The sequence below is a fragment of the Microcebus murinus genome, chromosome 6, assembly GCF_040939455.1.
Source record: "Microcebus murinus isolate Inina chromosome 6, M.murinus_Inina_mat1.0, whole genome shotgun sequence".
In the NCBI taxonomy this organism is placed as follows: Eukaryota; Metazoa; Chordata; class Mammalia; order Primates; family Cheirogaleidae; genus Microcebus; species Microcebus murinus.
In genome coordinates, this window is record NC_134109.1 from 82,767,593 (window position 1) to 82,792,921 (window position 25,329).

The following is a 25,329-nucleotide window of genomic DNA, read 5'->3' on the forward strand; positions in this document are numbered from 1 at the left end:
CCCTTCCTTGAAGAGAAAGAAGCCAGCACTCACCTCTTTCTGACTTACATATAAATAGAAAGTCTTTCCTTCAAATTTCAGCTTGGTCACCTCATTCCTAGAAGGACAAAGAGAGTGCTTGTCACCTCATGTGGGGTGCTTGCTCACAGCCAATTCTTACAGATGCACAGCCCACCCTGACTGGAAGGGGCTCCAGGCACAGACACAAGTTTAGCCAAAATTAGAACTGAAACAAGACAGCAGCGCAGTGGCCTTAGAGAACAGTTGTTGGAACAGTTCAATCCACAGTTTTCTGGTCAATCACACTATAATAATAGGGTGATAGGAGGATTTCGGGCTCATCAACAGTGGCTGTAAAAGGGAAACATTTGCATGGAAAGTGAGTCTAGGTAGAGTGTGGGTCATTTCAGGATTTGGTTCATAACACAGGCGCATTATCTGGATGGGACTATCAAACATAAGATGCCACAGGTAGCTGATGAGGCCAAAGTTCAAGATACAGCAAATAATGAGAAACAATGCAACCAGGTTCTGAGGGAGTTGAGTCTTTCAGGTGACTGTGCCACGGGATGGAAAATGCAGTTTAATGCAGACAAATGTCAGACAATCTCAGGGAGGGGGCGGGGCAACATACCAAAGAGAGAGAACAAATTACATGGAACAGTCATGCAGCGTACTGACCAGGAAAGGGGCTTAGGGGTTATTGTAGAAAAATCCTTGAAGCCACCAGCCCAGTGAATGGCTGCAGTAAAAGAGGCAAACAGGATACTGGGGTATGTCACCCGTGGGACAGACACAAATCAGAAGAAGTGACATGGTTACTGTACATGGCACGGCCTAGACCTCACCTCCATATACTGTTCTCAGCCTTGGTTACATTTGCAAAATGGAAAAATTACCAGGGTCTTAGGTGGGTGTCCCTGAGAGCCAGAGAACTAGGCCTTAGCATCAGTCACTCTCTTTCCTGCTATCTGCCCAACACAGCTGCCCTCTGAAGCCTCAAGGCCTCTGCACGTCACTGGAGGCCTTATTTTCTACCCAACAGGGACCCCAAGGAGGTCTGATTGTGCATATCTGCCTCCATTTGGCTTCTTTCTCTTTGTAACTTGTAGGGACATTTACTCAATATCCTAGGAAGCAGCAGAAAGGTAGTGAGAACCATGTGCCCAATTTACTGCTGGACAAAATTTAGGAGACAGAGGAAAATCACTTGTTCTCTGTGATCCTGGAAATCACGGCTGGGTCAGGACAAGGGTTCACAACTTCCAGCCACCAGTTCTGAGCTAATACAAGCCTCAGGATATTCCTTTCCTGTCTGATTCCCTCTCACCTTCCCCCGCAACCAATCAGTCAACCTCTCATTCACACACAGAACACAATAAATGTCAATTGGTTAATATAGAGACAAGCACACAGACCATCTAGGCTCCAAGCAAGATAGGAAAGTAAGGAGTTTTCTTTTGAAAGTGAGATTGGGTTTACATCTATTATTACAAAGTCAAGAGCTGGTGAAGAGGAGCCTTCATGAAGAAGTGGCACGTGAGAGAAGCCATAGAAAGAAAAGGGCCTGGGAAAACTGGGGGAGCATCATGGCTTCTGGAGGGGTAGGGACAAGTTAGAGACTGCAGGGTCTAACAGGTACATCCTACTTGTCTGTAGCTAAACCAGCCCCCTAACAGGGGGCTTGTGGGATTGCCACCTTGGTCAGCATGTGGCCCAGGATCTGGGCCCTCTGAGAAATATCACGTAGCCTAGACATGCAGGCAGCCAATGCTCCACACTAGCAGGGCGGTGGCCTGATCCTGCTCATTGTCTTTTTCTGAAAAGTGTTCTGTTAGACAGGAGATCCTCACCCGGACAGCACAATGAAGTGGACCAGCTTGAAGAAGCCTAGGAAGCAGGTGTGTTGGGTACTCCCTGGTAACTGGTAACTCCAGGGCAGCAGGCTGCCTTGTGACATGCTGTTGACCTGGGGAATGGGACTGGCTCTGCGTGTCTGAGGAGCAGTTTCACCAGCACTCTGGTTGACCATCATGTTGCCATCTTTCACAAGAGCAATATGGGTTGAAAAGGTGGTATCTGTCCATAAGCTCAGTGGGAGAGTAAAAGAGGGCACAGGAGGAGGGATGCCCTGCAGCACCCCCAGAAGAAAGCCTACTAGGAAGCAACTCTGCACTCAGACTCCTCAGTAGCTCTTCTGGAGAAGGCAAAAGAAACCTAGACAGGGAGCAGGTCTCCTGTGCTGAGCTCTGCTGGACCAAGGGAAGCCACTTATCTAAGCCCATGGGAGGAACTGGCCAGCTTAGACTTGGCAGTCTGAGGCCCAAGAAGGCACAGAAATCACAGGGGCTTAGTAGGATATGCAAAATGTTCTGATGAGGCTGACAGATGTTTGCATGGGCTGGCCAGCATAAGAGCTTCCAGGATAGCCAAATGTCAACAAACCAGAGTTGGTGCCCAGGGCCATGCAGCAGAACAGACCCCAAAAGCAAAGACTGGGCAGGAGAGGAAGCAGTTTGGCATAGCTGCAGCTGAGGCAGGGGCTCTTGCCTGTTAGAAACAGGAGTGGAGAGGGGAGGGAAGGAAGAAAGAGTGGGGATGTGATTCCTAGAGGCTGAAGACACTTATGCCCTTATGAGGAACAGAAGTGAGACAGCAGCATATGAGCTCTCGCAGACAAAATGCCCACAGTGGGGACTGGTCTAAGGAAGGTGTTTTGCCAGAGTCACAGGTGCCTTATATCTGCTGTAGGGGTCATTGTCTGTGAGCCCCTCCCTTGTTAGCTCAGTGGGTTAAGGCCAGCCGCAGAGGTGTTCCAGAACAACCGGCTCAACAGGGCTAGCTATGGCCTTCTGTGGGTCCTGGACCCAAGGACTCAGCTCTCATGGGAACTTTGCTTCCCTAACATTGGCTCCAGCCCCAGGCCTCTCATGCTCCCCAGAAAATCAAACCTCCATATCCCTTCTCTCTCTGGAGAGGCTGCTGGCTCTCAGGGACACCCTTTTGGAAGAATAGGATCCCCAGGAAGAGACCACTCCCTTTGTCAGTTACCATTATCAACACAAGGCTTTGGAGAGGGCTCTGAACCATAATTGCCCAATCACAGACAAAGGACGTGGGAACCACAGCCCCTCCCCAGTTGGTGAAATATAAGGAGCCAGCTTTGAAAATGAAGACACTCACCATTTAATGAAGTGGACCCTCTTGTTTCCTTGAAGAACAACAAACCCAAAAGGAGTGAAGGCCAGAAATGCAGCATTTCCTGACACATCCTGCAACACAGAAAGACTTCTCACTGGGGGGATGCTGGCAAGGGAGAAAGACTGTTGTTCATAGGTGATGCAGGGTTAATACTTGGCACTGGGTCACAGAGGGAAGAGCATGTCATTTGGAACCACAAGACTACAGTCTGAGTCCCAGCCTTGCCACTTGCCAGTTATGTGATTATAGGCAGGTGACAAACTGAGCCTCAGTGCCCTTATCTGTAAACTAGGTTATAATGATACCAACCTTAGAAGGTTGTTGTGAACATCCAAAGAGAATGGCAAAGCCTCATGCATTGCTGGTGGGACTGTAAAATGGTAGAGTCACTTTGAAAAGGCATTTGGAAGTTCTTCAAATTGTTAAACAGAGTTACCATATGAACCGGCAATTCTACTCCTAGGTCTGTACCTGAGAGAATTAAAAATACATGTCCACACAGAAACTAAGTGCATGAATGTTAACAGTAGCACTATTCCAACAGCTCAGCAGTGGTGGAAACAAGTCAATCCATTCTCCAGTGGAAAACGTCCGTCGATGGATAAATGAATAAACAAGTAGTATATTATGGCACAATGGGATATTACTCAGCTGTAAAAAGGAATGAAACACTGATACCTGCTACAACATCAACGAACATTTAAAACATGCCAAGGGAAAGAAGCCAGTTATAAAAGGTCATATGCTGTGGTCTTTTTGCTCTGTGAATCTACTAAAAACCACCGAATCGCACACTTTAAAAGGTGAGTTTTATGACAGAATTACATATCAAAAAGCTGTTATTAAAGAGAGAGAGAGAGGCAGTTATCATTGTCATGATGGTCCTATGACACTAGATCCCTCCAGAGAAGTTTAGTTGAAGAAGATAAGAAGCAAGCGGATGAGTGGAACAGTTATTAATATCTGACACCAGGCACTGCGCACACACTGTTCCTGCCAGGAGGCACCGGGTGGCCTGACAGGATGCTTCAGCCCTGAGGTGTCTGAACCAACAGCAAGGTCACTGTCACCAAGTGTGTAAACACCAGGCTTGAGGCTCTGTTGAGCCAAGTGGGGAGAAGGTGCAGCAGAAGCTATGGGTCATGGTCCCTCACATGGGAAATTGAGCCCAATGAGAATGAGGATGGCTGAGGGACTGTGCTGTCTCTGAACGGCTTCCTTCCTGATAGGGCATCGGGCGAGAATCTGTTCTGTCAGGCTGTGTGGATAATAATGGAGAGTGTGAGAATGTGTTGAAGTGGCCAGAAAATCATGTTATGATGCTGGTCAAACAGTCCCCTGGGCCACTGCCCTGGTGGTGCCATGGAGTCAGGGCGGACACCGAGCAAGTCGGGCTGTGCCTGCTGGGCCAGGTCAGCTTGTGGGTGGGCTGTCTTGGTCTCTCAACTTTCAGGCTGTGCCTCCGTGGCACAGGTTTTCAGCCTTCTTCGTCCTAAGGACAGTGGGGCCTCTGCAGGGCCTCAGAAGCCTTGCCTCAGGAAAAATGTAGTTTTGCCTTAAAACTGCCTCTCAGAGTCAGGGTTACAAGTGTGAGCATCTGGGTCCAGGGACAAACTAAGAATATGTTCTACAAACATTTCTAATTAATGTATTGTTATTACTGTCCTTTCCTCAGGGCCTGTCAGGATCCAGACACTTAGCTGCAACCCATGGGCACAACAAAAAGCTATTTAAAAATAACTGGAATGTAGACACTGTGAAGGTACAGGGCTGGATTTCCTCCGGCCTGTCCTGTCATCAGTGCTTGGTGGTGGTTATTGATGTCTGCGTGCCGGGCACTGCTCACACACGCTGCTGCTGCCAGGAGGCACCCGGGCTGGCCTGGTGGACTTGGCAGGTGCGGGTCAGGGCGGGCTGCCTGTGCGGGGAGTGCCTGGGAGAGGAGGGGGATGGAGGCAGCTGGCCTCAAAGGGAAGGTGGGATCTGTGGGCCTTCTGCTCACGGTGCAGGCAGGACCCAAGGAAGTCCTAAAACTGTGGGCTGAGAAAGAGACCGGAGGGTGGAGACCGGACTGTATCTGTAGTGGTGTAGATAGAAATGTGTATCAGATGAAGGTGTAAGACCACGAGGTGGGGCAGCAGGGCCAGTTTGGTTGCAGTGGTGAGGTATGTATGTGCACAAACGTGGGAGGGGAAGGCAGAGGTGGGGCAGAGGCAGGGAAGGGCTCTGACGATGCTTGCTGGGATAGAGGAAAGGCCTAGAAAGAACAGCTGGAGGAATGGAAATGAAGGGTTGGGCCTGCAGGAGGGTAGTGGACATTGACACAACAGGGAGAGAGTAGGGAAGGAAGGTGGTAGGATGGAGGGGTGGGGTGGTGGTGGCTGGGGATGGGGGAAGGTTAGGTGGGGGAGGGGCCCCAAGCAAGGGAAGGAGAGGAGAGGAGGGAGGCAGGCAGGGAAGTACCCCCCCCCCCCCCCCCCCGCTTCTCTTTCCGACCCCACCCCCCCAGCTCATGCGGGCAGTGAGGGGCAGGAGAGCACCTCCACTAGAGCCATAGGCTCTGGTCAAACCGCTCAGTCCATGTCTGGCTGTGCCGCCCACTGTACGACTGTGGCCAGGTCCCTTAATTTCTCTGTGATTGAGCTCCTCACTGTAAAATGAGGGCTGATAATATTAGCTACCTTATAGGTTATGCTTAGTAGGCACCCCACAAATGCTGGTGGCTGTGTTGTTAATATCATTATAGCTGCTACTAGTTAGTTGAGTTTGTTGAACTTAATACAAATTATTATTTTTTAAAAAAACTAGCATTTTACTATTTTTTCTGATGTTGATGGATTTGAACTTTGCTTGTTAGAAACAAGGGTGTGGGAAGTTAGAACAAAAAAGAAGTCATTTCTTGTTAGGGAACCATGGAGAAGGAGATTTGGGTGATCCAAGAATCTGAAATGGGCAGGAGGAGAAGGGGTCAGAGGCCATGACACAGTCAGAGATCGGCTAGAGTTGACCCACTGACTGGTGCCCCTTTGGCCACAGCAAAAGGAAGAGGGAGGGGGGCAGTGCCAGCCAGGTTGCCCTGGTCGGGCTGTTCACCTGCATCTTCCAGACACCTCAGGGCTGGCCTCTGAGTGAAGGCAGGCGTTGGATTTGGAGGGGAACAGCCTCTTGTGACCAGACTGGCTGGTTTAAACAGGGAGAGAACTGGGAATAACCCCGATGAGATGCCACATCATTCCAATAAGTAACAGTAACATCTGGAACGATCCCAATCCAGTCTGTCTCATGAAGAGAGCAGTTCTCCAAACTGCTTCGCATGCAACAGACACAGACGAATGAGCTGCCCGACCACAGGGGCGAGGTCAGCTGGAACGTTTGCTTCTTATCTCTGGCACGTGAGGCTCAGCAACCAGTGAGGAGCAGGACTTGAATGACAGTGAGAAATCTCACATCTGTACCAGCACGAACATACAAGCAGGCAGACACACCAATACCCTCCCTGGAACTTCTCCAGTTTCCTCTATCTACCATTATGTCCTTCTCCCTGTGAGCCTGCCCCTGGGAGTTGTATGCAAAATAACAAGTTGCATGACAAAAAAGAGGTGGGGATGAGGACAAAGAGAAAAGTGACACAGACAGTAGTCTCTTGTTCTTCAGATGTTCCACTTTACTAAGTTGTAGTCTGTCCCCTCCTGTCCTCTTCCCATCCCCGTGACATCCGTGCCCACAGGACTGGGCCATTAATGGAGCCGGGAGGTGGCATAAAAACTCAGGTCTCGAAAGCCATGCTGTGGACATCACCAGCCCCACTCTGCGGGGGATGATAGTCAAAAGAATATGGTTTACTTCTAAAGTTGTATTTTCAATTTCTCATCCTTGTGGAAAGAGGTTCAGTCTTGGTTAAAGACCCCAGCTTTGCTTCTTATTTTCTCTGTGACTTACTTAACCTCCCCTAACCTCAGTTTCCTCGTTTGCAAAATGAGGACAATAGTGCATACCTCTAGAAATGCTACTTCCATCTTATTTTAGGGATGGTCCAAATATCTTACTGCTAGGACATGGCCAACAGTGTTTTTCTTAGAGAGGGGATGAGTTTTCATTATCATTCATTCATGTGTTCATACAGACCTCACCATCAGACTTGACTTGCATCAGTTCCACACCATAAACGCTTCACCCTAAGATCATTGCTCGGCCCAGAAAAGGATTTTTGGAAATCAGAGTACTCACTGGTTCTCAGAAGTAGTAACATCCGGCCACCTTTGTCTAGTCCCCACACGTTCCACCTCCAGATACAAACAAAGTGGGCTTTTGTCTCCTGGCACCTCAGAGGACACCCTGAGTGTGACTGAGTCAGGACCATGGCATTCTTGGTTGTTAGGCCTGTGGGGTCACCCTGTCCCCTCTGGGGCATGACTCACACCAATTCAATCTTAGTGAATAAAGCCTCTATTATCCTTACAAAACCTTATGGAAGAAGATGATTTCACATGCTCTTCCAGACACTTCTGCCCATTTCTGAAAGAGCTCAGAGCTGGGACCTTTGAGTCAGTCATGAAAATCACCCAGTTCTAACATACTCTATTAAATTTGGCCACAAGAAGCTAGAATGGCAGTGAAGAGGCGGCGGCGGCACCCTGTAAGAGGCCTGGTATCACCTGGGAAAGCGCAGACATAGAATTCTTGGTGGAGCTGGGTGAGGTGGCTCACACCTGTAATCCTAGCACTTTGGAAGGCCGAGGTGGGAGGATAGCTCAAGGTCAGGAGTTCGGGACCAGCCTGAGCAAGAGCGAGCCCCATCTCTACTAAAAATAGAAAGAAATTAATTGGCCAACTAAAAATATATAGAAAAAATTAGCCAGGCATGGTGGTGCATGCCTGTAGTCCCAGCTACTAGGGAGGCTGAGGCAGAAGGATCACTTGAGCCCAGGAGTTTGAGGTTGCTGTGAGCTAGGTTGACGCCACGGCATTCAAGCCTGGGCAACAAAGTGAGACCCTGTCTCAAAAAAAAAAAAAAAATTCTTGGTGGAAACTTGCCATCTGAGTGGCCTTTGTCAAGTTCCTCATTTCAGCAGTAAGTCTGACACCCTCCCTGCAGCAGGAAGGCCCGTCTGAGGGTGGGAGGATTCACCACCGGCCCTTCCTGTTGCACTTCTTTGAACTCAGGGACAACTCGTCAAAATGGGGAAGGAGTTTCTCTTTAGAGAGGAGGCTAGGTGGCTGGATTGTGAAAGTAATGATCCTATTTTAAGGGCAGAGGAACAAACAGTGTTAATTTTGTTTCCGCGGTTGATCTAACCTAGATCCTGCGGAAATCAATTTTCTCCTGGTCTGTACAGAGCAGACAGAAAGACACCAGTGACCTTACATTACATTTTTATAGGATGATTTCAGTAATCTCATAGGTCTGTGTTCTCTCTGTAATGGAATTGGCAGAGTAGTGCGTGGATCCTAAATAAATGCCATCTCTCCAGAAGGAAGACCGTAAATGACAACTGAAAGATCATAGCATCGAGACTCAGACAAGTATCCTTACCTTACCAACTATCCTTACCAGTAACTTTGAACAAGTTAGTCCCTCAGAGGGGACTTCTTAACCTGCTCTTATCCTTTCTTGTCTGCATCTTCAGAGGCCCAGTGTTTTATCCTAAAATTAGGACAAGAATATCTTCTTGGCAGTGATATTGTAAAGATTAAGTGAGATAATATATGTATGTACCTGGCACGTGCAGGCTCTTAATAAATGGCACCTTTAGGACTTAAAACAGTGAGGCTGGGTACAGGCTGGGTGTCTGCGACAGGTCTAACTACTCTATGAGCCTTCACGGGGCAGCTCCATCCATCTGGCCCAGGAGTCCACAGTATGGGCTGCAGGAGACCCAGGGAAAACTGCTGGTCTCAGGGCCACCTGGATGGAACAAGACGGTGGCTCCTGAGGTTGGAGAGGTGCCAGGACTGAGGATCAGAAGCAGCCATGGGCTGCCAGTGGTTTGCGCCACTCTCCTCCTACAGCAGCTGCCAGGCTCGGGCTGCTGGGGGGCCTGTCAGGAGCTACGGGCTGAGGGGCGAGGCAGGGCGTGTGGGACAGCCTCGTGCAAGTTCGGAGTTTGGGTGTCACTGCAAGTCCGCTAGCTAGCAGAGCTCTCTGGCTGTCTCACCCAGGGTTTGTAGGATTTCCTCTTCCTGGTCCCAGGGCCAGACAAGGACATTATGGGCAGGAAGAAACCATCAGTGTGCACAGGAAGAAGAGCAGCTTCTAAATCAGTCCAGGGGACAGAGCCCAGCTGAAGTGTTTTTCTGCTCTCATTTAATTATCAAAATGATTCCTCTTCTTCTGTCCTCCCCAGGGCTGCGTGCCCCAGATTCCCTGGGCCCAGTAATTGCCTCTCTGTTAATAGAAATCATCAGTATTTATTACACCGACTGGGCCAGCTTATTTCAGCTCTCCTTGTAGCAACATTAAGGGGAGAGCTTGGTAGCTTATCACTAAAGTGACTCTACTTAATGACAAGAGTAAAGGCTCCCAGACTGTTCTCTTTGCTTGGGAGGGCTGAGGAGGCCAAGAGCCAGAGCCTAATGGGAGGAACTGAGGGGGCTGTGAATGGAATCTGCAGCTGGGCCCTGCCATGGCCTGGGGGAGCAAGAAGCAGAGGCCTAGGGACAAGGGGCCCAATGGGACAAGCACTCCCACCTTCCCAGAGTAGGTCTCCTGGGGACTCCTGCCCTACAGAGGGTGCACAACAACTGTCAGTGACATGAGCTCAAACTCTTGCTGTACCACCCAGGGCCTTGTGAACTTTGTCCTCCTGGAACATCAGCCTTCTTATCTCCAAAACAGGGAGAATAACACCCACTCCCAGGGCTCATGTGAGGAAATAACACAAAAGCACTCCCCTGGGCCTGCCAGGGGAGGCACACCACAAGCATTTCTTCATTTTTCCCTCCCTCCCTCCCTCTTTCCAGGAGTTGATGCCGTGGGGATGAGATGATATTTGGGACTGGGCTGCACGCAGTGCCTGGCATGGATGCTGCAGTCCTTTCTGCTTCTCTGTGTCCAGTGATGGACAAACTCACCAAAGATAAGGCTGTGTCAGGAGCCCTGCATCCTGGGGCATGTGAATTTGGGCTGGAACCAGGCCGGCTGCCACTCCATCTTTAGACGCCCATGATGAAAGTGGGAATCCCCACCCACCTCTCGTCAGTGCTGTGTTCAGGCTCCCCGTCTGCCCACCTGTGAGTGCCGTCGGCCCTGCCCGGGGACCCGTCTCTGGCCTCAAGGGGACTGGGCAGGTTTGGGGTCAAGTGCAGAGCTGACCTGGCACCTTCAGCTAACCATGTCTATCTTCAGCGGCTATGAGTCGAGTACCTCAGCAGTTTAGGGAGCACAGGTGCTGGACACTCACCGTGCACCTTCACACAGGTGAGGAAAGGGAGGCTCAGAGAAGCCTCCAAAGGCCCCCGTAGGCAGGAGACTCGGACTGCGCCCTCGGGCTGGCTAGCTCCAAAGCTCTCATCACTCCTGTGTGGGGCCCCTGTGCATAGTATCTGCGCAACTTTTGGGGGGGTGTTAAACTACATCTATATGCAGAGGGCATTATTTGGGGAGTTTTGCTAACGTGTAAATACCTACGTGCCAATTCTTTTGTATAAATGGTCTAAATGTATTTTCTGACAGCGTGGCCCCAGGAACATAGGGTTACCTGGCAGCAGACTAAGCTAGTGGACAAGGAGCAGTGGGTAGAGAAGATGACCAGGGTTTCTGAATGCCAGGATGTTCTCAAGGCGCATGTTAAATCCTAGGCAAGAACAAATCACTGTCAACTCACCAGGGGGACAAGGGAAAAACACTGCTTTGTCCCCATGTCACTGTGCTCATTTTTTTTTTTTTTGAGAGAGTCTCGCTTTGTGGCCCAGGCTAGAGTGAGTGCCATGGCGTCAGCCTAGCACACAGCAACCTCAAATTCCTGGGTGCAAGCGATCTTCCTGCCTCAGCCTCCCGAGTAGCTGGGACTACAGGCATGTGCCACCATGCCCGGCTAATTTTTTCTTATATATCAGTTGGCCAATTAATTTCTTTCTATTTATGGTAGAGACAGGGTCTCGCTCTTGCTCAGTCTGGTTTCAAACTCCTGACCTTGTGCAATCCACCTGCCTCGGCCTCCCAGAGTGCTAGGATTACAGGCGTGAGCCACCGCGCCCGGCCTGTGCTCATTTGTTTCTATTCTGCTTGTTATGAGCTGGGTTGTATCCCTCTCAAAAATTCATGTGGTGATGTCCTAACCCCCAGTACCTCAGAATGTGACCTTATTTGGAGACAGGCTCTTTACAGAGGTCATTGAGTTAAACTCAGGTCAGTGGGGTGGGCCCTAATCCAGTATATACAACTAGTGTCCTTATAAGAAGAGGAAATGTGGACACTGACACACACAGAGGGAAGACAGTGTGAGGACACAGGGAGAAGATGGCCATCCGCAAACCAAGGAGAGGGGACTGGAACAGATCCTTCCCTCAGAGCCTGCAGGAGGAAGCAACCCGGCCGACACCTCGATCTCAGGCCTTCAGAACTGTGAGACAATAAACTTCTGTCGTTTAAGCTACCTAGTTTGTGACACTTTGTTACAGCAGCCCTGGGAAATGAATATGCTATTCTTTTCATTTTTGCTTGAAACTTATAGTGTCCTCTCTCCCGTCAGGAAGAAAATGTTGATGTCTTCCTGTTCCCAGATGATACTATCTCCTTCAGATCAATTTGACAATTGCTTTTTACTAGTGGTATTGTAACCTCTCCAGTAACAGAAAAGGGGAGGCAGAAATGTGGAGAAACTGAGGCAGAGAGCAGGAGTGTCAAAGCAACAGGGACAGGAGTTGAAGGGGAGGGACACAGCCACAGAGACAGGAAGAGGCCACGGGTCTCTGCTGCCCTCAACGGTGACTGGGGCTGCCGGCGCTCATCTCCGAAGTGCCAGACACAAGTGAGTGATTACGGAGCTTTTCTCTGGGCACAGCCTCCCTGGCTGTGGCCGTCCATCCCTCAGAGGCGTGTAATGGAATTAAGTGTGCCTCCACTGCGGTTCCGCGCGGTGACTTATGCCACTGCAGTCAATAAAACCCACTCTTGGAAAGAAACTAGATTACGGGTCAGGGAAGGGTGGACAGTCGCTGAGCTGCCTCCGATCATTCCCTGTGGGGGGCCTACCACTCGCCGCCTGTCTTCATTTCTACCGGCTTCTCCACTGCTGCCCAAGTGGGGCTGGGTGTTGGATTTGTTATTTAGATTGACTTTGCCTCGGCTCCTCTGACGCTGATGTGGCAACACAGAATCATGCAGCGTAGCATACAGCGGAGTTTTCACAATGAGACCTTTTCTCTGGCATCTGTCACTGGAAGAGCCAGTCCTGCAGGCACTGGAGGGTGCCTCTGGGTGCAGACATGTGGTCCCTCGCTCCTGTCGCCCCCTAGAGGAAGTAAGGTTGGCGCAGTCTCCGACCACTGGGACTCTTACCTTACATGGGTGAGGATCCACTCCGTAAGTTTCCAAAGTCTGCGCTTTCCTTAAGAAGTTCAGCTCTGACGTTGCTGGTGTTTGACCACTGGAATAAAGAAAATGAGATGATTTCAGGGCTTCCTGTTCCCACAGGTTCCCCTGAGGTAAATGATCTATTAAGACGTGCTCAGGGTGAGCCGCACAGCTCAATTTTTCCATAGAGTATGCTCCCTGCTTGGTTCTAGGACCAACGTCAGAGACTCCTGCCCAGAGTCAAAAACTCCAATGTCTTGAGAGTGAGGCAGGCTACATAATGAATCCCCTGGGCTGTATGGACAATAGGGGGTAGAGGGGACTGTGGCAAAATGGAGAGTGTTCCCACCACCTAATGAGCACAGCTGCTCCTCAGCTCTGAGATTTCTGTCATGTGAGAATGAAGGGCCCAGCATTGCTAGATGTTGTGATTTTTAAAAGTCAGAGATACTGATTTTTATGTGGTGTTTTACAATTTTAAATACTATGGGGATTTAAAAACCCCCACATCTATAGGCTGGATGCAGGCCATAGGTTTCTCATCTGCCATCTGATCTAGACTGAAACACAAAGAAGGGGTTGTATGTCTTGCGCATGCCACCCAGCCCTGTCCCTTCACCAGAAGGGGGCACAAGAGCGCAGGGTGAGGAGAAGCAGGAGGAGACAGCGCTGAGCTCCCACACTCCACAGCCTCTCTGTCTGACCACAGGGCGAAGATATGAAAAGGAAACAAGCTGAAAAAGGAAGACTTCAGCCCTGGTCCAAGCCATCTGAAGAAGGCTGCCTATAGCATCACTTCCTTGCCGCTGCCTCTTTAGCGGGTGTGTTGATGAGCTTGATGCAGAACCAGTGGGGCTGTCACCAGTGGGCTCTCTCATGGCTCCAGTGCCCTGTAAGGACATGCACTTGTACAGACAGTGGTATGCGGAGCTCTGGGCAGTTTGTGGAGTCAACACCTCTGAAGGCCGGTGGGTAGGACTGACAGGTTGTTCGTTTCTAAGTTTATCATTTGCCTCAAGTAATATGGCAGGGCAGGAAGACAAGCCAACCCAAGTGAGAAGCAGGCCAGATTCCTTCCCGGTCCCTCTGGAGAGGTAGCACTCAAACAGCATCTTTACGTGACAGCCTGTGTGCTACTTGCCGTAAAATATACCAGGACACATAGCACAGAGTCTGGGCCCTCAGGAACTCATGTTAGGGTTAGAGAAAGGAGGTATGAACACGGTTTTACATTAGGAGGACAGGCTGACCTGTGTAGGCAGGTATTGCTGTGAATGCAGACTTCTACATCCACCAGCGTGCCTGAGACACAGGAAAGTGTTTGGAAAATGCTTGTGCAGCAGGCAAACGGCTGGACTCCATTCCCTGTCTGCAGGGTGGCAGGCCCTGTGGGCTCCATTCACCCCTAGAGTCTGCCCAAACCTCCAGGGCCCTAAAAGTGGGCATCATTTCCTGGGGGATCCCCTGCCTTGAACTAGGTTTCTAGAGGACTTTCCCCACTATTCTTTTTTTTTTTTGAAACAGAGTCTCACTTTGTTGCCCAAGCTAGAGTGAGTGCCGTGGTGTCAGCCTAGCTCACAGAAACCTCAAACTCCTGTTTCCCCACTATTCTGACATCTCCTAAAACCGTCCAGGCAGTTCCAGCATGTCCCTCATCTCTTCTTTGAAGGAACTGTGAGGCCTCACACAGGTCCGTGTTTATTCTGATCCTCACCACAAGGGGTCGCTATTTCCCTAACAGAGAGCTGGGGGAGGCACCCGGCTGGGCGCTGGGCAAGGCTGCACCTGCACAGGGAGGGGTGGGAAGCCTCCGTTCCTCTGGGACAGAACCCGTCCTGCCACACACGGTGGGCAGGGAGTCTATTTACAAAGGCTAAGGAGGCCTTCGGGTGTATTTGTTGAGAGAAAGTCACTGAGTGAAGGGCTTTGAGGGTCAAGGTCAGGGTGGGAACTAGTTTAAGCTTAGTACTAGAAACTAGAACTATTTACAGTTACGCTTAGCATTAGAAATATCCACCACCACCCACTTCCCCTGCCAGGCATATTCCTTCCTCAGAACAGTGATACACAAACATTTTTAAATATTTTTTTAATTGTTTTTTTTTTTTTTTTTTGAGAAAAGAGTCTCACTCTGTTGCCCAGGCTAGAGTGCCGTGGCGTCAGCCTAGCTCACAGCAACCTCAAACTCCCGGGCTCAAGGGATCCTGCTGCCTCAGCCTCCCGAGGGAGTAGCTGGGACTACAGGCATGCGCCACCATGCCCGGCTAATTTTTTCTATATATTTTTGGTTAGCCAATTACTTTCTTTCTATTTTTAGTAGAGACAGGGGGTCTCGCTCTTGCTCGGGCTGGTCTCGAACTCCTGACCTTGAGCAATCCACCTGCCTCAGCCTCCCAGTGTGCTAGGATTATAGGCGAGAGCCACCACACCTGGCCAAAATTGTATTGTTTTAAAATGATGACATATTTTATTTTACAGCACTGCATTCATTATATATACTATTTTTCTTCATAGTTTGTTAGTTTGAGGAATCTTGAAACTGCCCTTTATAAAATTAATTAAAGGGCTACAAGGTAGGAACCGTGGTAGGGGCCTGAACTCTGCAAAGGTACAGGCATAGTTAAAAAATATATATAACCAGCCATTGTTGCTTTCCTATAATTTCTACTCAGGAGTCACATAGCAGATGGTCATAAAGAACCTTAGCTTTCTTCATTGCTCCCATAGATAACGTCACCCTTGTGAAACCTAAGGCTAGTTTTTGAGATCTCTTCCAGACTCTACATTCCAGTGGATTGGCTGACCCACCCAGACCAGTGGCCCGTACCAAGGAATTGACTCAACTGGTCTTGGGACCCCCACCCAGGAACTGACTCAGCACAGGAAGACAATTTCGACACCCCTGTGGTTCCACTCAAACCCAGCCAATAAGCAGACCCGGCCGGGCGCGGTGGCTCACGCCTGTAATCCTAGCTCTCTGGGAGGCCGAGGCGGGCGGATTGCTCGAGGTCAGGAGTTCGAAACCAGCCTGAGCAAGAGCGAGACCCCGTCTCTACTATAAATAGAAAGAAATTAATTGGTTAACTAATATATATAGGAAAAAATTAGCCGGGCATGGTGGCGCATACCTGTAGTCCCAGCTACTTGGGAGGCTGAGGCAGCAGGATTGCTCGATCCCAGGAGTTTGAGGTTGCTGTGAGCTAGGCTGACGCCACGGCACTCACTCTAGCCTCGGCAACAAAGCAAGACTCTGTCTCAAAAAAAAAAAAAAAAAAAAATAAGCAGACCCAATCACCTAGCCATTTGCCCACCAAACTATCTTGAAAAAACCTTTCTCCCAAATTCTCAGGGAGATGGGTTTGAGAAATTCCTCCCATCTCCTTGCACCCCACCTGTGATATTAAACTCTTTCTCTGCTGTAACCCCTGCTGTCTTAGTGTGTCAGCTTCTTCTTGAGCAGCAGGCAATGCACCTGGTAAGGCTGGAACAATCCATGCTCCAGTGTGCCTCAGCAAGTGGAGGCTAAACTCCCTATTGTTGTTTTCTAAAATCACTCTTTGTAGAAAATCCTATTTCATGTGGGTGAAAGGTTGCACTGATGCTGTTTTATGGGATTCTGCATATTCTGAGCAAACTAAGAGACTCTGAAGAACATAAGGCTCCATGCTTGAAGCCCCTTCTCCTTGAAGCCCACTTTCCTTGGTGCAGGGTCAGGGACTCTAGGCAGGGTATGTGGGGGTTGAGTTAGTGCTGAAGACGTAGTTCTGAACCAAAGTGATCGCAGGGTACTCCCAGTATTCACGAATCAGCCCTGTGCCATCCATCCTTAGTGGAACAAATACCTTTCAAAAGCCACTCTCTCTCTATTTTCCCTATAATACAACTTCTCTCTTGCCATTTAGCCTTAGCTTAAACCACCTTTCTTGGAGAGTGAGCCTACAGCGGTTGGGGCTATGCTGTCAGTGGGTACATCTCAGGATCTGGAAGGCTGGGGGTAGCTCAGCAGTTCCTTCAACAGTGTTTCAACAACCTCTCTGTGCAGCCAGAGCAGTTTGAGACCCCTGGGTGCTCTCCAGCCCTTTAAAAAAAAAAAAAAGGGAAGGCTGGGGGACACCCTCTGTCAGTGAATGGTCGGTCTATGAGAGCGAAGGACATACCACAGAGCCCGCGTGCTCAGGCTGGGGGAGGGGACACAGCATCCTGGGCCTCAATGGGTGTCACGTACCTGAGTTCTGTCCTGTGAATCTCAGCGATTTTCCTTTCTAGCTTCTCTGAATGTTTAGGGAAAAACTGGAACTTGGAGCTGTAGCCTTCAGGGTGTTTCCCTGAGTCATAATCCCCAATCTCCGCTTTCGAAAGGAAGGTACAAGAAAACAAGTGTGGAAATAGGTAAATCATCATTGGCAAAGCAACAAGAGATCAGTACACAGAGCAACAGCCAAAGCACACAGCAGATTTACAGAGAATAGTGGATCCTGAGCATGGCTGAGGGCTGGGCAGAGGGCAGGCCCTGGAGGAACATGTCCACCTTTGCCGTCCCAGGTATACACACTGGGTTGACATTCAAGTCTATGCAGGGAGGCCGTGGACCTGACCCTCTGTTCTGAGGTTACCACAAGTAAATCTGCAATAAAAGAGCAAAAGCCTGCACCATGGTTCTCATTCATTCAGCCATGAGAAGAGGGCCTAGGAGCATTGCTCTTTGTGGCAGCACAGGAAAACAGTGAGCTTGGTCAGGAAGACAGAAGCTCTTGGGCCTGAGCCAGATGAGAAGTCTAAACCTCATTTTGAGGATCTTAGCAGGGACACAGCAAATTGATGAATTAAGCCATGATCCAAATTCAGAACTCAACCTTCGGTCCAAATATGATCAAATGAATAAATTTGAATAAATATTCATTAAGGGCTGACCAGGTGCCAGGCCCCTTTGAAAGGCTTGCGGAACAGGAAGCCTGGCTGCAAGCAAAAAGTGTCATTGAGTTCAAAAGCACCAAGTTCTAAGGCTGATTTCTCAGCTCCCTGCCAGGTGTGGGGCTTTCTCCTCTGGCCATTCACAGAGAATGTTCATCTCTAAACCTGATGAGATCTAAGCTCAGTAGCTTTGGGAGGACAGAGGACCCCTGGTGCTTTCCACACCCAGGTCGGATTCCAGCTTTCTCCCAGGAAGAACTCCGCAGGGGACGTGGTAGGTATGATAAAGGAAAGGAGGAGGGTCCAGCTGCCTGGTGGTTGCCCTTTTCCTTCCCTGGTGAGAGTCTCAGCCCTCAGATGAGAAGTCTTGAGGGAGGAGGATTAAGAGCAAAACATGCCCTCCTCTCATGGCTGAATATCGTATTTGTGGCTTATGCTTTTTTACTGCAAGTCTACTTACTGTGACTTCCAAGTTACTCAGGAATTTCTATTGTTTAGCAAGAGACTAAAGGCTTCCCCAAGCCTGAAGTATGGGGTGACCTTGAGCCTCAGAGTCATTTATTATGATTATATTTAGGAAGCTTCAAGTGGAAAATATCAATATTGGACATCAAGCAATTCTTTAAAGAAAAAGAAATGATTGTCAGTATAAAACTGAAGGAATGACTAGAATTTAAAACTTCACTTAAATCTGGCCAGGCTTTGTCTTTAAGAACGAAAGGGGCATCCTTAGGTACCTTCAAATCAGCAATGGCCCACTAGACTTCCCATTTAGGTGATTTTTAAAATAGAAGCCTCAGAAGTGAAAGTGGCAATGGGCTGACTTTTACATTCTTAATGCAGCTGTGATATTTCTCTTGCCAGAAGGGCTTCTGTTTCTTATCAGCAAGCATTTTCTAAGTTCTCTTTACAAAGTTGCTTCTGGGAGTTCACAGATTTCCGATTAAGAGTTCATATTTTTTGATGGAAGCTTCATGATTTTACTGCTATGGTAGTAATGGCAGTTTCAGGCCTAAGGACTGAGAGAAACCTGGGAAGTGGCATTTAAGTGACTCCTGCATTTCAGGAGGAGGGGACATATGTGAAGGGTGCATCTCTTTCCCACTGTTTTGCACAAAAAGCCCATCTGGGTATCAGCTGGGTAAGACTCAGCTATTGTTCTTATTAGCATGTTAGGAAATATGCTTGTCACTTGGAAATACTTTCAACTTTAAACACTCTGAACTAAAAGGACTCTGAAACAGATTCCAGAATTCCAAGATGCTTTGTATCCTAGAGATTGCATGAGAGGATAGAAAAAAACAAAATGATTCCAATTACTCTCCAGAGAGTCCCAGTAACTTTATCAATCAAAGGCACAGGGAGAATCCCCCAGAGTCAGAATGACTTGAAGGGGCTGGTGGTAAGACCTTAGGTACCGTTTAGGATCCAGTGTTTGGTGGTTTCTGGCTCTAGGAAGTCTAAGCAAAATCCTCTAACTTGAACTCTGCTTCAAGTTAGACACTGTTTAGATCCAAGAAGTAGTCATCTGTGGTAACTGAAATAATGGAATCAGTACTTAGCACGAAAAGCAAATTTATCCTGTCAAAAGTCATTACCTTGAAGGATATAAGCTGCTAACAAGGCAGCATCAGACGTTTTACAGAGGAGGCGGCCATGGTAGAGATCTCTTTTGATCTGTAGGAAGACTAAATACCTGGAGAGAAAAAAGAGGATGAATTATAAAGGATTTCTTTGATTGCTTTAAAGACATAAACATGTAATGTAAGCCTATCAAAATATTTGTCAGGATACTTTTACTACATTAAAAAAAAAAAAAACCCAAACCTCAAAACATACCACAGAACAAATATATTTTCCATTTCCCTGGAGACTCTTTCAAGTACTTTGCCTTATTGAGGTTTGATTCAAAACAACATGTCAGTTTCCTTCCGTAGCTCAAAACAAAAACGTCTGTCTCCTGGTGAAAGCATCTTCTCCTGCACCCTACTACTGGGCCGGGTTTGGAAGGAGCCAGCCCTAAAAAGAAAACTGCCAAAAAAGAAAACTATGCCTTCAGGCATGGGGCAAACTGGGCCTGTCCACACCCTGGATTCTGGCTGATGCTCCATCTTTTAAGAAGTAGAACGCAAGTGGAGGAACTAGCCCAGGGAAGAATTATTCAGCCTTGGCTTGCCAAGAGAACCCATCCATATGTGGAAAGAGCCTGCAATCGGCAGGTGTCAACCAGACCTCTCTGAATTTGAGTAGAGTATAAGAAGAGGCACTGGTGAAGGAAGCACAAAAATTAAGCAGAAACCTGTGGCCAGCATCTCTTCGAATGCACAGAGCTTCCAGCTCCAGGTGGAAACAAGGTATCAAGAATAAGAGTTAACAGTAGCTGACAGGTATGGAGCACACTATCTGCCAGTCCGGGTGTCACCTTTACGTGCGCTATCTCATTTAGTTCTCACATAACACTTTGAGATGAGTACTATGATGACACCCATTTTTTCCAGATAAAGAAGCTGAGGCTATAGTGATTTTATCACAGACATACAATTAACTGGTAGATCCAGGATTCAAATTTGTGCCACTGAGTTATACTGCCCTCTTGCACTGTCACCACTTTGTAAGTTCACAAGGGCTTGGATGGACCCCATCACAATGGAATGGAATTGATGACTTTCCATTTTGAAATGTCTTTGCAAGGTGTGTGGTCTTTGAGGCCCCAAGTCTTACCGGTCTCCTAAGAAGAGATTATGAGGAGCATCAAACCTTTGAGAGAGTCATGTACCACAATGGCTCGTTGGCCAGGGAGCATCTGTGTGATGGTTTAAAAATGCATCCTCAAATGCTTTGATGCTCCTCATTTCATGAGGTGGAGCTTAATTCCTTCCCTTTGAGTGTGGCTGAGGCTTAGTGATTCACTTCTAAGAATAGAATAAAGCAGAAGCGACAGTGTCTGACTTCTGAGACCAGGTCATAAAGTCATTAACAGCTTCCTTCTTGTTCTCTTTCTCTTGGACCACACACTCTGCTTGAGGTTGATTAAGCAGCCCTATGGAAAGGTCCATGAGGTGAGGAACCGAGGCTCTTTGCCAACAGCCAGCAAGGAACTGAGGCTCCCTGCCAACAGCCATGAGAGTGCACCATCTTGGAAGTGGGTCCCCAGTCAAGCCTCCAGATGACTGTGGCCCAGGCCAACCTCCTGACTGCAACCTCATGATTCACCCTGAGCCAGAATCACTCAGCTAAGCTGCTCCTGAATTCCTGACCCACAGAAACTCTAAGAGAAGAAATACTTGTTGTTTTCCGCTAAGTTTTGCGGTATTTTGTTAGACAGCCATAGAGAACTACAGCATCCCTGGGAGAATCATGAAAATGTAACAAAATTCCCTTAAATTCCACCAGCCTGAAACAAAAAGAAATTGGCCCCCTCCCTGGACAACTGGAGGTTTCCCCTGCTTCTGTTTTCAGGCTGAAGAATAAAACAAGAGTATTCCATGTCCACTTGGATCATGCCCAAGAGTAAGTAAGAGGCCCAGTGACAGTGCGATGTCTAGGAGGGGGTAGGCAGGGTACCAGCAGTAATGCTGAGAGCTGTGAGCTTGGAAAGTCAAGTAATTAAGGCACAGAAATGAAGGCACAGTCAAACTTCTTCTCTCCTCAGGCTTTGCTACTCAAAGTGTAGCCCACGTATAAGAAGTAGCAGCATCACTTGGGAGCTTATGGAGATGCAGAATTTTAGGCCCGCCCTATACCAACATGTGCACCTTTTAACAAGACCTCCAGGTGATCTGTATATAGATTAAGTTTAAGAAGCACTGACCTAAGGAAATTCAAAAGCATCCTTGTATGCACATCGGGATGGAAACTAAAGGGAAGGGGAGTAGTTTAGTCTGGAAGTTACCGAGAACCCTTCCCCCTCCTCCCACCAACCCCACGCTGCCCCAGTGTTTGCTAAGAAAAACTGAAGGACCAAAGACATCATGTGGAGGCAATAATTAAGATGGATCTACCAAATCAAGCTTGTCTTCACTCTGCTTCCCACGGTGAAATGCCACACGGTGTGTGGGAGACAGCGAGTGAGCGCTTCTCTGCCTCTCACTGTTCCGGCTCCCACCTCCTGCAGGCTCCGGCAGGATGTGGGTGCGAACCTTTTGCCCCTTCCTCAGGGATCACTCCCTGGGCCTGGATACCTGCATCGTGCCTTCCATGTCTGACTGTGCCCAACATCCAGGCACAGCACATACTAAAGGAAATATTTCAAAGCGAGAACACAGCTCTGGGCAGTGATTCTCAATGTGGCAGAGAAGGGAATGTCTCCCTGGGGCAGCAGGTCAGAATCTGTACATGTGGGGTGCTCCTGGGGTTTGAAAAGGCCCCTCTACAGCTTCTGATTTGCTTCCACCCTCTCTGTCCACCCGAGAGGACATGCTGCTCACACCGAGAACCACTGTCTTCACAAGGCATTGCTGATGGGTTTGTAACAGGTGCCTCACGTGTCCTGGAACGGAAACAAGGCCTTCCACTGCTGGGTGGGTCCCTTCGGGCTTTGGTGATAAAATAGCTACGGGGAGGTCAAAGGTAAGGCCCTGGAGCATTCTCAGGCAATGTCATAGAACTGGGGGAAAGGGAGGAAGGGGCACCTCAACGTCCTAAAGAAACAAATCATAGCTTTTAGAGGACAAGAAGAGATGCGCTCATGAAAGAATCACCTGACAGCATCAGGGGAGACAGCTGTACTAGGGCTCCCCCTCCTTTTCTGCCACAGATCTCCCATGGAATTTTGTGTTTGTTCATTTAAGGAGGTCACCAATGACTTGGTGTTGGTCATGAAACTAATATCCCATGTGACTCACAGCATCCTCAGACCATTCCCAAGAGACCCTGGCATGTTCTCCCTTGCCACACATGAGCCTGAGGAAGGCTATCTTGTGGCCTGAGGCCAGGGCCACTGTGTGCTGCGGCTCCTGAGGGGCAGACTGGCTGGGTCATCCTGTCTCAAGCCTCAGAGCAGGAGCCACAGAGCCTAACCCTCTCGTTCCACAGCTGAGGAACCACAAGTCCAGAGACGTGGAGTGACCTGTCTGAGGTGACACGGTGATTAGAATCCTAACTCTGGCCCCAGTGCTTTTTCTAGCCCCATGGTAATTCAGTTAGTTGTCAGGTTAGAAAGAAAGGGGTCCTCAACTAAATCAGAAAAACTCTGTGTTCAGAGAGAAATTCTCAACAGGACCAAAGAAGAAATCAGGTTCAGACCAGATTTAAGATAACAAGGTTGGTCCTTTTTTTTTTTTTTTTTTGAGACAGAGTCTTGCTTTGTTGCCCAGGCTAGAGTGAGTGCCATGGCGTCAGCCTAGCTCACAGCAACCTCAAACTCCTGGGCTCAAGCGATCCTGCTGCCTCAGCCTCCCAAGTGGCTGGGACTACAGGCATGTGCCACCATGCCCGGATAATTTTTTTTCTCTATATATTAGTTGGCCAATTAATTTCTTTCTATTTATAGTAGAGACTGAGTATTTTCTACGATAAATTTTCTATTTATAGTAGAGATGCTCTTGCTCAGGCTGGTTTCGAACTCCTGACCTCGAGCAATCTGCCTGCCTTGGCCTCCCAGAGTGCTAGGATTACAGGTATGAGCCACTGCACCTGGCCACAATGTTGCTCTTGAGGAAACTTATTTTTTAAACTTTGCTTATCTCTTTCTTTTTAAAAAAATTTAGAAATTATCATGGATATAAAATAGTTGTACATATTTATAGGGCACATGTGATTTTTTTTTCTTTTAGTTTTTTCTTTTCTTTTTTTCTTTTTTTATTCTTTTCATCAACTGTACCTGGGGACACATGTGATGTTTTGATACAGGTATACAGTGTGTGGTAATCAAAGCAAGGTAATGGGGTTATCCATCACCTCAAGAATCGATCATTTCTTTGTATTAGGAACATTCCAATTCCACTCTTTTAGTTATTTTTAAATATATAATAAATTATTGTTAACTGTAGTCACCCTCCTGTGCTATTGCCTACTAGATCCTATTAATTCTATATAACCGCATTTTTGCACCCTTTAACCATCCTCTCTTTATGCCCCTTTTCACAACCCTTCCCAGGCTCTGGTAACCATCGTTCTACTCTCTATCTCCATGAGCTCAACTTTTTTTTTTAGCTCCCACATATGAGACAGACATATGATATTTGTCTGTCTGTGCCTGACTTATTTCACTTAACATAGTGTCCTCCAGTTCTACTCATGTTGTTGCAAATGTTAGGACTTCATTCTTTTTTATGGCTGAATAAGATTCCATTGTGCATATGTACCACATTTTCTTTATCCATTAGCCCATGGACACTTATGTTGATTCTATATCTTGGCTATTATGGATAATGTTGTAATAAATATGGGAGTGCAGGTATTTCTTCAAGATACTGATTTTCTTTCTTTTGGATATATACCCAGCAGTGGGACTGCTGGATCATATGGCTGTTCTAGTTTTAGTTTTTTGAGGAACCTTCATTCTGTTTCCCATAGTGGTTGCACTAATTTACATCCCCACCAATGGTATATGAGGATTCCCCTTTCTCCACATCCTCACCAGCATTCCTTATTCCCTGTTTTTTTGATAAAAGCTATTTTAATTGGGGTGAGACGATATCTCATTGTAGTTTTGATTTGCATTTCTCTGATGATTAGTGATGTTCAGCATTTTTTCATGTACCTCTTGGCCATTTGTATGTCTTCTTTTGAGAAAAGCCTATTTAGATGTTTTGCCATCCCCCCTCCCACCTCTTTTTTTTTATATATGGTCTCACTCTGTTGCCCAGGCTACAATGCAGTGGTGTCATCATAGCTCACTGCAACCTCAAACTCCTAGACTCAAGTGATCCTCCTGTTTCAGCCTCCTGAGTAGCTGGGACTACAGGCGCATGCCACCATACCCAACTAATCTATTTTTTTGTAGAGATGGGGTCTTACTACATTGCTTAGGAAGGTCTCCAACTCTTGGGTTCAAGCAATCCTCCTGCCTCAGTGCCCCAAAGTTCTGGGATTATAGACATAAACCACCATGCCTGACAATTTTTTAAATAGGATTATTTGTGGGTTTTTCCTATTGAATTGTTTAAATTCCATATATATTTTGGTTATTAATCCCTTGTCACCTCTATAGTTTGCAAATATTTTCTCCCATTCCATGGGTTGTCTCTTCACTTTGTCGATTATTTCCTTTTCTATGCACAGGCTCTTTAGGTTGATGTGAGCCCATCTATCCATGTTTTCTTTGGTTGCCTGCGCTTTTGAAGTCTTACTCAAGAAATCTTTGCACAGACCAATGTTCTGGACTGCTTCCCTGATGTTTTCTTGTAATAGTTTTATAGTTTCAGGTCTTAGATTTAAGTCTTTAATCCATTTGGATTTGATATTTGTATATGAAAAGAGATAAGAGTCTACTTTCATTATTCTGTATACTGTTATCCATTTTTCTCAGCACTATTTGTTGAAGAGGTTGTCCTTTTCCCTAATGTATATTCTTGGCAACTTTGTCAAAAATGAGTTGATTGTAAATGTGTGGATTTATTTCTGGGTTCTCTATTCTGTTCCATTGGTCTGCCTGTTTTTATGCCAGTGCCATGCTGTTTTGGTTACTATAGCTTTGTAGTATAATTTGAAGTCAGGTAGTATGATGCCTCCAGTTGTGTTATTGCATAACACAACAAAAG

General features: G+C 47.6%; 1 protein-coding gene across 2 annotated transcripts in view; it reads right to left on the bottom strand.

Moving 5' to 3' along the window:
* Positions 1-25,329, bottom strand: part of FRMD5 (FERM domain containing 5) — a 296,365-nt gene that overhangs the window by 18,263 nt on the left and 252,773 nt on the right. For both annotated transcript variants that reach the window (XM_020285994.2, XM_012766671.3), the window contains exons 5-9: positions 19,225-19,322; positions 16,941-17,064; positions 12,701-12,788; positions 3,184-3,272; positions 34-97 (exon numbers count right to left, since the gene is read on the bottom strand). In XM_020285994.2, the coding sequence (XP_020141583.1) occupies positions 34-97; positions 3,184-3,272; positions 12,701-12,788; positions 16,941-17,064; positions 19,225-19,322 (463 nt within the window). The remainder of the gene's footprint in view (positions 1-33; positions 98-3,183; positions 3,273-12,700; positions 12,789-16,940; positions 17,065-19,224; positions 19,323-25,329) is intronic.